Here is a 15,546-nt window from a genome sequence, read left to right on the forward strand (position 1 = left end):
GTGCTTCTCTGTCTAACTCCGCTCATCCGTGCTCCGCTAATCCCTCATGTTTGCGCACATGAACCATTTCGAAGCCGAAAACGAAGATGTGCCCTTTCAAAGGTGATGTTTTAATCATGTTGTAATCACCCACGTCCCACGGTAACATTCATGTGCATGCGGTGATTAAATTATTCGCCCATCCGCGTCAGCAAAATTGAAACCTCGAAGCTTTTAAACTAACCACGAATGTACCGAATCAACGATTGATGAAATAACCAAAATGATGGCGGATGCGTTATTGAGGGAACGAATATTTCCCTTCATAAACGAAAACAGCGTGAGCCATTCTCAAGTTGCATCTTTTAATATGGCTAAAACATTGCTATTAGTATGTGAGCAAGCAAAGCATATTTGGAAGGACTGATATTTGTGAGTGGTAAATATTAAATGCGTGGATAATTTCCCTTATAAAAATACTTAGGTGTGATTGCAATGAAATAAATCATTGATTCAAGTTAGAATTGTTTTAAAAACATTGATATCTTCTTAAATATTAATGATCTATGACGGAGTAACAATATTTATCCTATTTCACCAAATTTCTAAACAAATGACTCCTATGCATGTTAATAGGCTAAGTATGCGATGACTAGCATTCGCGTTTTATTTTTACGAGCTGAAACGCGAAATTACATATGAGAGGAAATATTTATTTTTCTTAGTATTAAAATATTTTCAAAGACAGTTGCCACATTTATTTCATAGTGTGTGTAATTTTTCAAAACTTAATTATTGTATGCTAATCTATTAAGGTGAGAATAATTGTTCTGCAATCTAGTTATGCTCTGCATGTCCATCCTCCCAACATTGATACCAGCTTTAAAAATTTAATATGAGACTAATATAATATGATTAACACTCAGCATTTATAAAATCGGCTCCGCGGGCTTTGTATAAAAGAACGATGGGAAACGGCAAACATATTATTCCCTCATATCGACTCCATGTAGTCTCACAAATGAAATATTAATTTCTGCGGGGCAGAACCCGGAGAAATTTCAAATGGCATTAGATATTACACACGTTAAATCATCGCCTCTCTCTCTGTTCTCTCCCTTATCTGTTCTCACGCCGTCGCGCGGTTCGTCCCGAACGCCGTCCTGCACCGAATCCCCTCCCGCCTGGCGACAGTGCTCTCGCCAAGGATTGGGCGACGTAGGCGTCTCACCGCATGGGTCCAGGACATGCTGCCGCAGAGGCACGTCCCAGAGGCGGCGAGCGCCGTCTGGCAGGACGGATCCCTGCTCTGCGGTATTGTCGAGGCAGTCGTACCGGGTTCGTGCCCCGGATATGACTCACTCTCACCCCCCAACGCCGATCGCGGCGCCACACTATGGCTGGGTCAGAAGCTGGCGGCAAGGTACCTCGGAGTGCCACCGGTGAGTTGGAACAATCATTGCTCGAATTCCTCTTCCACTTTTTTTCCGCACATTTCTTAGTTTGAATTTTTATGACACTCCGCAATTATATTGATTCGAATTACAAAAATTTAACTTCTAATTCAAGCCTTGCAGCACATGAAGATATGATATTTCAGTCCATGATCAAATACAAGAATGCGTTTTAACAAAGATGGCCAAAACCTTGTGAAACATATTCAGGGCACCCATTATCTAACCTCAAAGCAAGTATGTTAATTTGTAACTTTGATTAATTATGGGTTTCATATTTCTTATTAGTAATAAATAGTATACCCTATAAATGACATGAAACAAATAATATTCGGCGATATTTTCATGGGGGAGTTTAAAATTAATAATATCTAGTAACAATGCAATGAAATGCTAAAAAAATTATCTAATTAATATCATGGCTATTTAATTTATAGGAGAGTTATAAAACGTCGAAAGGGACACCATGTCGTTACGCAAATTGAGCAAATGACTGAAGTCACGAGGCAAGTGACTTCCCTCGTGTAACGTTGTACGTGGTCAGTGAATATAGTGATAAATAAACAAGTAGTCATTTTTACCTTTCTCGATATGCTACCCAAATACTATCCACCTTAAGAAACAGAACAATTATCCTTCAGGGCATATGGTCTTCATATCAGAAATTAAACTCGTAGAAACTACACTCCAATGCAGACGTATTCATGAAGCGACTTCAAAGGGTTATACGTAATAGGATAGACATTTTGACGTTTATTTGGCAAGTCCTACTCACTCAGCTCTTTGGCTGGAAGAGGTGGTTAATTATCGCTCCTTAATTGCATGCCACGATAATTTGTCTCCCTTGCCAATTTGTGCGGAATAGCAATCGGTCCTCCACGAAGAGGGCGGGGTGAAGGTGGGCGGGTCCTGAGCCTTCCCTGGACCACGAGTTTCTCAGATGAATATATAACAATAGGGCCGCTCCGTGCGTGCGGACGACCACTCGTTAATCATGCCGTAGGGGCCGTGCTATCGGGCCGGACGGTTTTTCCCCGCCTCTCTCTCCCTTTGAGGGCACTGCCGTAAAAAATACAGCATCCTTTCTCCCCTTCGTCATTTCCCTTCATCTCCTCCACTTGATACCGCTCCTAAATCTCGGTTTTTGTGACCTAGCCCTCACATTCCCCTGCCCTGGCTCTGGCTCGTTTCTTTCCCTTTCGCTCTCTCCTTTACCTGATGTCGTCAAATTCCATCGGCCTCTCCTACCTACTTCTGCTCTTTACTCCCACGTGTTTTTTTTATATAAAGCAATGCCGCTAATTAGCAGAACGACGCCTAGTACTCCACGAGTCTGTCATGAACCTTGCACTTGGGAGAGCACTTCCAATGAAGCGAGGGGCTCTGAATAGGAAGCACCCGAGCGACTATTTCTAAACTTTCGAGGAGTGAGGTATCAAATATTTCAAATCCCATAGGCAAATATGTATTTTCATAATAATTCTTTAATACTTACATATATTTTTTTAATTTCCTCGATTCACAAAAGAAACAATATCTCTTCATTACTCTTTTTAAAATACATATTTTAAATGTAGCTCCATTTTTTTTAACTTAAGGATTAAATTTTTCCTCGTAGGCCCAGAGATTGGTAACAGTAAATAGTTAAATTTTAGCCCCATCATACTGTGAATTAAATTGTACTTTTCCTTGTTTTGCCAAATATTCGTATTCGTGTTCGTATTTAATGGAGTTATGAAACCCATTCTAACTTTCATTATCCCATGCATGAATTACTGCTCTCTTCCAGTTTTCCATCACGCATGAATTCTATTGCTGTTAATATCCAGCAATCATATCTTTTAAACAAATGTTTTACTAAATATTGTTATTTGTAAGCAATTGTGCATTCCAAATTTGATTTGTAGTTCGCTTAGCGCGGCGGATCTCATTTGCCTATTCGCTTCAGGTGCAATAAATTTTCTCGTCAGTTTAACGTGCCACGTAATCTCCTGTGGTAGTTTTTTTTCATGAGGAACATTATTATTACCTTATTTTTTTGCTATAAAATCATTGTGATATAAAATTACGCCTTCGGTCTATGTGGTTTTATAATGGTTTTAATGGTTTCCTAGTATATATACCTGTATATATATATATATATATATATATATATATATATATATATATATATATAATTACTGCGACAATATTTATGTAAGGAACAGATAAATTAGAGTGAAAGGGTATCTTCCATTAAAACAAAAGTTTTATCAGGTATCAAGCATGAACAATGAGAGCAAATAATAATAAGCCTGAACAATAAGAGAACATAATATCCAAGTCCTACTCTTGATATCACATCCCGATTCGATTACGTTTATGCCAAAACATACAAAAGATGATAAAGCTCATCAAAATGTTTTCCAATAACATTTCAATTATCAAGGAACGGGATCCCTAGGTAGCTCCCTTTCAAAATGATATAAATTCACAATCACTCAGTCATCTTTGTCCGTCTCCCGCAAAGGATCAAATCTGAATCATTTTTTACTCATGACGAGTGAAGGGGAAAAAAATTGGAACTTCCTTTGAAACTTTTTAATACCATGAAATAAACCACAATCATGGGTTGAAGTCAGATAACCCCCTAAGCATTACTTGTCATGAAATTAAGTTGATTTTTTCTATGTTGGAATACAAAAAATCACTCTCATGACTTTAACTAATGTATTACAAACCATAAAAAAATATTGAGGATATTCCTGCGTTTGACAGATTTTTATATTACGCTCGTCGTAAATCATGTGATTTGAGTTCAATAAGCTATCTGCTACAAATTTTGAGTGACAGAAGATACCTCATTGTTCCATCACATGCGCTATAAAGATAGATTGCTCAAAGCTACTTTATTGTTTGGCAACAATAAAATTGTGCCAATATTTTGATCGAGTGCTAGAAAAAGCCAAATCACAATGAGTAGACATCGATATGCAGTCACTTCCTAGCAACTAGCTGATAAATAATTTCCTGGTCGAGAACGACCCTTTCACTTAAGCCTTCATTCTCATTCAAAGGAGGATTGGTTAGAGTGGTCGATGATCAATACGTCCTCGGAGAGTCACATAATAGAGTCCAAATTGATAAGGCATCCGTGCAACTTAATTGAGAAGACTTTGATCTAATGAAATAACTTAATGCTGTCCTGATTATGTGAAAATTAAAAATGTTCATGTTAATCACGATGTTAGACGGGAAGGTGTCATTCTCTTGCAAACAGAGTGGGAATGCAAACATGTGAAGCCTGTCTGCAAAGTAACCATGCGCAAAATGAAAAACTTGAATAAATTACATGCAAAAAAAAGACTCGCTCGTTGATGACTCAAACCTTGAAAATATAAACCTTAGATTTGACGTGTCATCTCTTTATACCAGGATACGATGTTTTGAACTTCTTCTTTTTTAAACATAGAACCTGAAGGTCATACTATATATGGGTGTGTTGTTTAGTAGTCCATGTTACGGCAGCATAACTTCCTTTATTCAAACGCAAAACGCTTTCAAAAAAGGAAGTTATTTTGCCGCACCCTGCACTTCTAGGAGTTAAAAATATAAGTAATATATACAAATCATGGACTACTTGGTGAATGTCAGAAAGCGGGAATGTGACAAAATTAATATTGGAAACAAGACAATGTGTTCCTTTCCCGAATGACTTTATTTCTTTAAAGACAAATGCAAATCCATAATCGAGAGCTTTAAACACTGTATTGTTCTTAATTGTGATCAATAAAATGTGAAAACCCTTGGCAGGTATTTCAAGGTTACTTCCCAACTTCACCTGCCGGTTGTGTGGTTGGAACAAAATGTCAACCACAGTTTTTCAAATTCCATTTCTCATTCATGCTTTAACTATATTCTTTCTCTTCCAATTTCAATTATGTGAAAGTTTTTTTGTCGGCTCAAAAGCAGAAAACACTGTAATCACCATGAATATTTTGACTTTTGATCCAATTATCTACAAGGTGCTGTACATCTCGGCGCAAAGAAGGTATTTTAAAGTAGATGCTACAAATACGGAAAGTATCCCTAACCGACGATAGATATGCGAGATGAAAGTAAAAGGAAATGTAAATATGATACTTTCAGCAATGAGATATATTCTATCCAACACAGAAAAGTTTGTGTTTTGACAGTTGACCTTGATAGTTGCAAATTCCAGAGAAACTGCGGGAGATGCCGCAACAGTAACTTTTAACGGAGTCATCCGCTAATGTGCATTTCAATGCAACAATTTCAGAGTGTAAAAATCATTCGCCTTGACTGGGATTCGAACCCAGATCCCTCAATATCCGGTCGAGTGCTTTAGCCACTTAAGCTACCGAGGCGTCCTCTTAAACTCTGAAATTTTGGGGCTTTTAAAGGAACAAGATGTTGTGACGAAATACCGTACATACAATGTCACAGGCATTCGTAGTCGTGCGCGAGGCGCCACAGTCCACGAGGTTAAAGCCAACTTTAAACACATATGGTGTTTTCACTTTGACAAATTCCAGAGAAACTGCGGGAGATGCCGCAACAGTAACTTTTAACGGAGTCATCCGCTAATGTGCATTTCAATGCAACAATTTCAGAGTGTAAAAATCATTCGCCTTGACTGGGATTCGAACCCAGATCCCTCAATATCCGGTCGAGGGCGACTACGAATGCCTGTGACATTGTATGTACGGTATTTCGTCACAACATCTTGTTCCTTTAAAAGCCCCAAAATTTCAGAGTTTAAGAGGACGCCTCGGTAGCTTAAGTGGCTAAAGCACTCGACCGGATATTGAGGGATCTGGGTTCGAATCCCAGTCAAGGCGAATGATTTTTACACTCTGAAATTGTTGCATTGATAGTTGCAATTATAAAAATAAAAACACATTCATCATTGGTCGTTCAATCTTAAGATTGGTTGACTTTAGCCCTCCATCATATCCTATCTGATGCTACTTGGCTTACTATCTGATATTTTTTGCAATGTACTTCCTTCTTCATTCGTCCCATGGATTTATCCTTGTGACTTTCTCTCTTGGGACTTCCTCCTTCCCTCTATTTTTCCTTCTATTATATTCTTCGCGAATCCATTGTGCCTCAGGGTGTGGCCAATCCATTTGGTTCTTCTTTTCTCTCTGGTGTTCCATGAGGTCCGTTCCTCGTCTTTTGTTCTGTATACTTCTTCACATCTTATTTTATCCGTCCATTTGATCTTAAGCATCCTCCTCCAGCACCAGGTTTCGAAGGCTTCTAGTCTTTTCTGGTCTGCTTTTCCGATGGTACATGCCTCTGATCCATAAGAGTGCCTCGCTCCACACGAATGTTTTCACGTATTGTTTTCTCGTCTGTAGTTCTACCTTCTTTGAACACAGCAGTTATCTTTTCATTGTGAATGCTCTCTCAGCTTGAACTATTCTTAGCTTGATGTCTTTGATACTTCTTCCGTCCTATGTGATGGTACTTCCGAGATAGGTGAAGGAATCCACTTGCTCTAACTTTTGTCCTTTCAGTGTGACTGCTGTATTCCGCTTCTCTCTTCCACATACTAAGATTTTAGTCTATGTCTTGTTTATTTTCATTTTGTATATTTTTAGAACTTGATCCAACACGTTTAATGGCCTTTTAAAATCCTCCTGGTTTTCTGCTATCATTGCAATATCGTCAGCGAAGCGTAGCATGTTTACCTCTACTCCATTGAATCTAATGCCGTTTAATCCGATGCCTGGTGCTTCTCTAATTGCCTCCCACAGGTATATGTTGAACAAGGTAGGTGAGAGTTTGCATCCCTGTCTAACTCCTTTGCTAATTTTAGCCTCTATATGGCTTCCATATCTCATTCGCATTGCGGCTACTTGCTTCTTGTATAGCTGATAGATTATTCTTCTGTCGTAATCTATTCCGAGTTTTTCCATCAGCCCAAACAATTTGTTCCATTCACATTTTCAAAGGCTTTCTCCAAGTCCACGAATACCACGTACAGCTGCTTGTTAACATGTTTTGTTTTCTCTATCATGATTCTCAGACAGATGGCTTCCCTGATTTCTCTGTTCTTTATAAAGCTAAATTGGTTTTCCGATAGGTTATGTTCAACCTTCCTTTCCATCCTTCGAATTATTATTCGCGTAAGTATTTTGATGCATGTGACACAGTACTAAAGATTCAGTGTTTCTCACATTTCTGTCCTCGTCTTCTTTGGTATCGCGATCATCACACTCCTTTGAAAGTCTTCAGGAAGTCTTCCGTCTTTGTACAGGTAGGTATCTTTGATTATTCCATACAAATTCTCCTTGGCTTTTTTTCCGAGTGCCTTGATGATGTCTCCGTCGATTTTGTCTCCTCCAGGAGCTTTGGTTTTCTTCAAGGTCTTCCTCAATGCCTTTTACTACTCTATCAAATCCGATCCTCAGTGTGTATGGGCCCTGGTTTTCGTCATCCGTTTCACTCTCGTGCTTCATCAGGTTTTCTTCCAGCGGCCTCGGACCTCGGTAGAGTTCTTCATGTTATTGCTTCCATCTATTGCCAATATCTTCACCTTCTATCAGTTTATCCCTGTTTACAGCCCTGATGTTGTTGCTTTTAATTTTCCTTTCTCCGAAACGTTCCTTCACTAGTTTTTACGCTGTGTCGGTATTCCCTTTCTTCATATTTTCATTGATTTCCTCGCAGCAACCTACTATCAAATTCTCACTAGCCTTTTTGCATTCTCGGTTGACTTGGTCCTTAAGCTTCTTGTTGAGCCATTCCTCGGCATCATTCCTGGCGTTCTTGTATTTTCTTCTTTCTTTATCAGTTCCCTTATCTCCGTCGTCATCCACGGTTTCTTCGTGTCGGCTCTCTTTCTCACCAGCTGCTCTTCTGCAACTTCTGCGGCTGCCCTCTTCAGTTCATCCCATCTCTCTTCGGTGATCCTTTTTCTTTCATTACCTAGTTTGCTGTCGGTCTAATTGCTAATGGTCGTGGCAAATGTTTCTCTGTTGTCTTTTTCCGCCAGCAATTTTGAGTCCCACCGACTCTTTTTGGTCTTCTTAATTCTCTTATGGCGAAGTTGGGTCTCCATGATTACTAAGTTGTGATCCCTATTTATATCTGCACAGGGTTAGCTCTTACACTGCTACACCTGGTTCTTGCATCTCCTTCTTACTAGTATGTAGTCTATTTTGTATCTTACGATATCCCCTGGCATTTTCCATGTGCACCTCCTTCGTTGATGTTGTTCAAAGAGGGTGTTAGCTAAGACCATATAGTATTCTTCTCATGACAGAACTCGACTCGACTCAAGTGTTTTTCCCTTAGCGTACCGTTTTCCCAGCCCGAAATTTCCGACGCCTCGTCCTTCTTTTCCTTTTCCTAAAACAGCGTTCCAATCTCCTATTATGATAAGATTTTCTTTCCCATTCACCTGTCCGAGGACACCTTCCATTTGCTAGTATACTGATTCTATTTCTTCTTCTGTATGGCTAGAAGGCGGCATCTATACTTGCACGATCGCGGTGTCCGTGGACTCTCCTTCCAGCTTCACCATCAGAATTCTCTTGTTGCACGGCCATATTTTATTTTCCTATTATCCATATTGTACTCTTCTGCCACATTCTTTCTGCAGTATGATGCCAACGCCTGCGAGCCTCCTGTCGTCTCTCGAGTATATCACTCGATATCCGTCGCTCCAGTAGTCGTCTACCCCGTTCCACTTGATCTCGCTAACTCCCACGATATCCACGATATACCCAGCCACTCCATTTCTATCTTGGCGTTCTCCAGCTTTCCGCTCATCCCTAGGGATCTTACATTGCATGTTCCTATCCTGCATCTGTCTTTCCTGACCGATGTACCCTTCCCAGTAGTCCCCACCCGAGGTCTGATTGGAGGACTATTTTACCTCCGGAATATTTTACCGGGAAGGATGCCATCATATCACAAATAGGTGGAGAGCAGGGCTGCATCTCCTCGGTAGACTAATGAGATGATTTCCCGTTGCCTTCCGCATCGCAGTTCGGCCGATTCCGTGAAATTCACTCTCACCCGAATCTGTTGATGCCGGGCTGTTCTCCTTGATCTGCACATTCAATGCCTTCTACTCAGAGCTGCTTCCTCTCAGTGTTTGGGTCATTTTGTGTTGCATGTAAAAGTTGTCAACTGCTGGTAAATATTTTCCAACAAAATAGCTGGAAAAATATTCTCCATACTATGGTCTCAAAGCTGCGACCCCTCGGTATGAGAGTCTAACACACTTCCACTGGTCCATCCAGGTCCCCCCCAAAAATAATTCATGATGACGCATATCTGTCCTCATTAGTGTTTACTCTCTCTTGCTGATGGTTTGAATTACTCTATGAACTACCTACCACACACTTGGCAGTATAATTTCATTACTCTCATTGCATTCACACAAATCTCACATTTTTAGGTAGGCGTATGGTTAAATAAATAGCAAAGAACTATTTTATTAACCGGTCGTACGCTAATAAAGAACAGTGGAAAGTTACTTTGTATTTTTAATTTTATTAACTATTTTATTCATCTAGCACATAATTTGTATAGAAAACAAAAAACCTTGTCATGTGAAAATAAATCATACCTTCTTTGGTCTGAAATCCGTTAAAAAAATCGATATCTATTTTTGAAATTATATTTTCAAATGCACAGAGCAAGGATAACTTATTCATCCATTTTTATTCATGTGTTTTTATTTACTTAGTTCATTACAAATCTCAGCAAATTTTGGAAGCCAAATTGTACTCTTTTGAAAAGCATCGGTATGTAGTTATTCAATCCTAATGAGCCGCGTACCAGTTCAAAAAATATCACGGCCCTTTGGATAGAGATATTCCTGAAAGGATTTTCAATTAGAAGATTTTAGCCACCGACGATGGATTTGAATCACGATTTGCCGCCGAGTTCGTATGTTGCAGCAGTATGCTGTTTGACGATGTTCTTTCCAAAAAGGGAAAATAGTTACCACATCGTCGAATAATTTCCTTCAATAAGTCACGTGCAACCTCCTCATGGTTTCTGATTATTTCAGTCACCATAGCTTATCACGATAAAATGTTTAGCTCATCGCATTTGCGTGGAATGGGGGATTAGGGTTTCACTGCTCCGCCCGATATCCAAACAGGCCCCCGGGTCACGGACCCTCTCTCGGAGTTCCCATCTCGTCGCCGCCGGTCCTCCCGCTCACTTATCCGTCAAACTGAGGCCAGTTAATGTGATCAGGAGGCTGCAAACCGAATGCGTCGGGAGCGTGCGTTCGGGTCAAAGGCGCTGGCAGCGAGACCGGCGGCGGGGAAAGGGAGGGAAGGAAAATTTAATGCTAGCACTTGGGGCGGCCCTGCGGAAAGCATAAATAAGTGCCCCCCGCTCCTCTCCTCCTACTCTCCAACCACTCCTCTTTCCCTCGTCCATTCATTGCGATTTAACGACGGCGCGCCGGTAATCCCTGCCGCCGCCCTTCTGCAATTTCCCTTTTGACCCTGGGAGTGGAGTCTCCTCGAGTACTCGTGCACGCCCTCTCCCGACCTCGGCAGTGGTAATCCCCGATCCCTTCCCCGTCTCGGGCCTGAGGAATCGGCCCCTGTGATTTTTGAATGCAGGATCCGCCATGCAATGAGAGGAGTGGGTCCCTGGGATGGAAGTGAGTATTCTTTCTCGCGAACACATGAACATTTTCCTTTTATTCTAATGAAATGGGAATTCTATCGCATGGATATAGTTCGGGAAGATTAGTAATCGAATTGAAAGCAAATAATTACGCCGTTCCAAAATTTGAGCTTATAATAAATGGTGACCGCATGTAAAAAATGTCTTCCAATGTTTCTTATATTGGTGAAGTGATTTGAAGTAGGTTTATCGGTAACTTTTAAAAGTGTTCTATTTATAAAATGATAAACACAGTTCAATCCACCTATGCCATTTGGGGAGGATAAGATTGTATTTGTAGAATCCAGAGTACTAAGGCGTCTCTTGAAAAGAATTTGAAATATGTTTCTCACCTTCCCACCTCATTATTCCTTTACCATTTTTAAACGTTCGAGTATTTAGAAGAGCAATAGTTTAACAAGATTCCCAAAATCTCGCATTTAAGGCGGTTCCCATAAATACTTTCATTTCCTATCTGGTGGTTTTGGAGTTAGGCATGATCCAAGTATTTACGAACTTCTAAAATTCTCATACCTTCCTTATTTTTGGCCCTTATTGCAGCGCGTTAATCAGATCAAGTGTTTCCTTAATGTCAAATCAGTGTAATATCTCATCAATGAAACAAGATCCTAACCTTCAAGATTCTTTTATCTTGAGGTGCATGTTTTTATAGCTATATCTTGTAATGATTTCACACCCATCCTATCCATTTAATCAATATGAGCAATTATTATAAATCTAACGGCCAAAATCAACTTTTTCCGGAGGAATGGTAAAATATAAATTTTCAAAAAGCTTGAATCAAACCTGTCGAATCATATTATGCAAAATTATTATTTGTTTCTAAAATATTTTTATGTGGCCTGAAGATACAAAATACACAATAGTTATTAATTTTACTGTGCATTTACAATGACTTCCTACTCATGCGTCGCGCCTCTTTCCATTTATCTCATAAACATGTCAGTATAATTTACTATAATTTACAACTAATTCTATAAGTTGTAATATGACAATTAATGACCATGTAGGACACAGCTAATTTCTATGAAGACTCTTCCATTTATATCTCACTACATTTATATCTACCTGCAAGAAATGTCCAATATATATTGATTTTGCCACTTCAATCGTATTTTGATTAGTTTAATACACACCTCATTCATTCCATCGCTTTCCCCGAATAGTTTGGGAAATATTTGGTAACACATCATCATGCTCTGGACAAATATTATTACGTTGCTACAAACCCCAACTTAGAAAATGAGTAGTGCTACAAAAGCTAGGAATGGAGCAACAAATATAAATCTTTAATCGTCAAGTCGAACTCTTTCAGTTAGAAAGCCTTTACATTATCCCTCCCTTCTTGCTTTTTTTACAACGTCGAAATGCATTGGAAATCATAAATAAGACTCTTCTCCAATGCGGATGTTATTTTCCTGGCAATTCTTCTCCAGTACTCACTGATCTCCGTTTGGGGACAAGGAGTTATCATTCGTGGAACTCCGATCAATTTACTCACTCATGCATATCCGTACCCTTCCCCCGTCCTAGGCTCCCATAACAAATCATCCCTTCCGCTTTTCCTCTCCCTACTTTCCCTCTTCCCTCGCTACACTATATATCAGCTGTACACACTTTCACGACTCCACCCTCCGATGCTTCACAAACCTAACACCCACAAAATCTAATCAGCAAACCCACGTATTACAGAAATTTGTGTACTATTCGCGAGCGATATTGCTTTAAAAATATCTTTTTTATTTTCTCACCGTTTTATAAAAAATTCTACAATTTTTTTCTAACTTTCATTTTGTGATTATTTTGAATTGAGTTGGATTAAGATCTGAAATAAGGCGTTAAAGTTTAAACCTAGGAGCATTTGGAGGGCTGTTGCTTTTTCAGACCCTCCTGCGAGAGCCTAGGAAATTCTTGTGTCGAGGAAATGTAACAGTTTCGTTTGAACTTGGCGTGTCTAATGGGAAAAATGGTTTTCAGCCCGAACTGTACGATACGCAGTAATCTTTGCCAGGCCGTCATACCACGCAATACATTCTTTACTCACTCACTCATTCCATTATTTCCTCTTCTGATAAAAAAGGAGTGAAAATGAGGCAGGGGGCGGGGGACCCAGAGAAGTATTTGCACGGCGGGCCCTGGAAAGGGGGGAGGCAATGGGGTGCGTTTCGAAACAAGTCAGAGCCCGAGTGGAAAGGTCGCTGTTGCGAGGAGAGAGAGAGAAAAGGGTGCGAGGGTGCAGGGGAATCCGGTGCACGCAGGAACGATGCATGTGTGTGTGTGCAGGTGAAGTGTGTGTTTTTGGGACGGGGTTGAAGGGAGTGAAGGGGGGATCGATATTCCTATTCCTCCCTCCGGCTAGCTAGCCCGACCACCCTCGCTTCACCCGCCCCCCTTCCCCCTCTTTCGCCACCAACTCCACTCCCTCCCCATTCCGATGCCGTCCGCCCACAGCAGTCTGTCTCCCCCCGCCCCTGGTGCCCTCTCGCAAACATGGAGGGTGGGGTGCTCGGGAGTCTCGGGCCCGTGCGGTGTTTCCACGGGAGGAGGCAAGCGCCTGTGTGCCCTCGCTTCGAAACGGTGCGGGAAAAGAGGAAGGGGCTCCTATATAACGACGGAATCGCATCGGGGCGGTCGTCGTGGACGCCATATCAGTGCGCCGAAACACGTAATACGTTAGGTTCGACAATCCTCGTTCAGTGACACCCCCTGTCCTCATCCCTTCGACCTCTTTCTTCTATCGCCGCGTCAACAACGGCCCGCAGAAGGTAAGGAGGGGAGTTTAGACAGGAGTGAACAAGTGAGTGACGGATTATGCCAAAGATTAGGCACAGTATGAGCGACATGTTCTACCTTATGGTATGATATGGGGTGCGAGTATCGACGTGAGAAATGTTGATCTTCATGTCTCAATAGTTTAAAATTAATCAATATCATGTGCATTTTAATTTTAGAGACGAATTATTCTTTTTCCCGATGTTTTATAAATGGTGCTCCACCTTCTTTCATTTTCTGCCTCCGTCTTTCAGTAAATTATTCTCTTTATCCAACCGTCGGTGGTCGAAGCTCTTCAACAAAAAAGAGAACAAATGAAAGTTTCGCATGCTTGGTACGAAAGCTGAGTTATAATCAGAATGAATATCATTCATGACATATGATAGAGTTTCCAGGCAAGAGATGTGGAAGCGCACGAGAGGAAAACGTGTTTCAGAAAAAAATATGTGGAGAAAAAAGAAGGAGATGTACAAAGGATCCAGGTTTGGAGACGTTTTGGTACAACTGAAGAAGGGTTTCTTGTCATTGTTGGCCTGAATCATGGATCAGATCTCAGTCCATTCATCTTCAGCATAGCCTTCAACCAGGATTTGCTGGTTGAGAATGAGAAGAGCAGAGTACTGTAATTTATGCTGTTTTCGGATGCCAACTAGGGACAGACACCAATGAAATTAGGCCCAGAATATTATTTGAGAACGGCCTATAATTTCAACTCATTTGTATGGGGATGTGTCGGATATTTTGACTCTTCATACGACGTCCAATCCGGCAATTCCCGGTATCCCGCCGGGACAGCCCAACCCTGATAAAATTGCTCCCTACGAGAGACCAGAGTAAAATTGGTAAAGAAACTGGAAGGACGGAGGGGGATGTTTTAAGGGTGGGACTTAAGAATAAGTTGTGTGAAAATGGAGCATGACATTAAACAGGGCGGAGAAATTCACCATCGAGTTTGGGGAAGAAAAGATACCATTGGCTGTCATGTTCAGTTAATTTTAATCGGAAACAGAAAATTATGAGGGGCTGGAGCCAAAAATAAAGCATAAAATTATTCTTGATTGGACTAACTTAAGAAAAATATTAAGAAAATATGCGACAAGAATATATTATAAGAGAAAACGAAAGTTAGATAAGCCTACCATCTAGACCTTCTCAGTTCTATGATATAGGGATTTGATCAATAGTATTAATCCAGGAGAAAAATATGCCAGTCGGCTTTTAGGTGAATGCACGGTATACCAAAGGAAGACCAGATAAGGGATGAGTTAATCAGAGAAGCGCTGTATAGGGCTTATTGAAAAAAGATATTCAGGAAAGAAGGCTATGATGATTTGAGCTCATGGAGCGGTCGATCGAAGAATACGTCGGAAAAGTAGTCGAAAAGTTGGAAGCTGTAGAAAAGAGAAAAAGGTTAAAAGTAAGAGTAATATGGAAGAGGATAAAAAGAAAAAAAGATGGATAAGAGAGAAAAATACTAAGGAGATGGATTAAAGATGGAAGCACCAATCTCATAGATATCAGATAAGGCTTAGGGATAGAGAGAGATGAAGTAGAAAAATCATTCTCTGTTGTGAATTAGGATGAACAAAATATTGTAGTCGTGGGTGTACCTAATGAAATTTCTAAATTATTCAAAAAACCTAAATGGGGTGCGTGAATAAACGGTAGT

General features: G+C 40.4%; 1 protein-coding gene across 1 annotated transcript in view; it reads left to right on the forward strand.

Moving 5' to 3' along the window:
- Positions 1–15,546, forward strand: part of LOC139690998 (titin homolog) — a 125,223-nt gene that overhangs the window by 77,682 nt on the left and 31,995 nt on the right. Inside the window, exon 3 of the mRNA XM_071588698.1 lies at positions 1,174–1,421. Coding sequence (XP_071444799.1) covers positions 1,174–1,421 — 248 coding nt within the window. The remainder of the gene's footprint in view (positions 1–1,173; positions 1,422–15,546) is intronic.

This window comes from Hetaerina americana, unplaced genomic scaffold (assembly GCF_022747635.1).
Source record: "Hetaerina americana unplaced genomic scaffold, ioHetAmer1.1.p SCAF_3, whole genome shotgun sequence".
Classification (NCBI taxonomy): domain Eukaryota; kingdom Metazoa; phylum Arthropoda; class Insecta; order Odonata; family Calopterygidae; genus Hetaerina; species Hetaerina americana.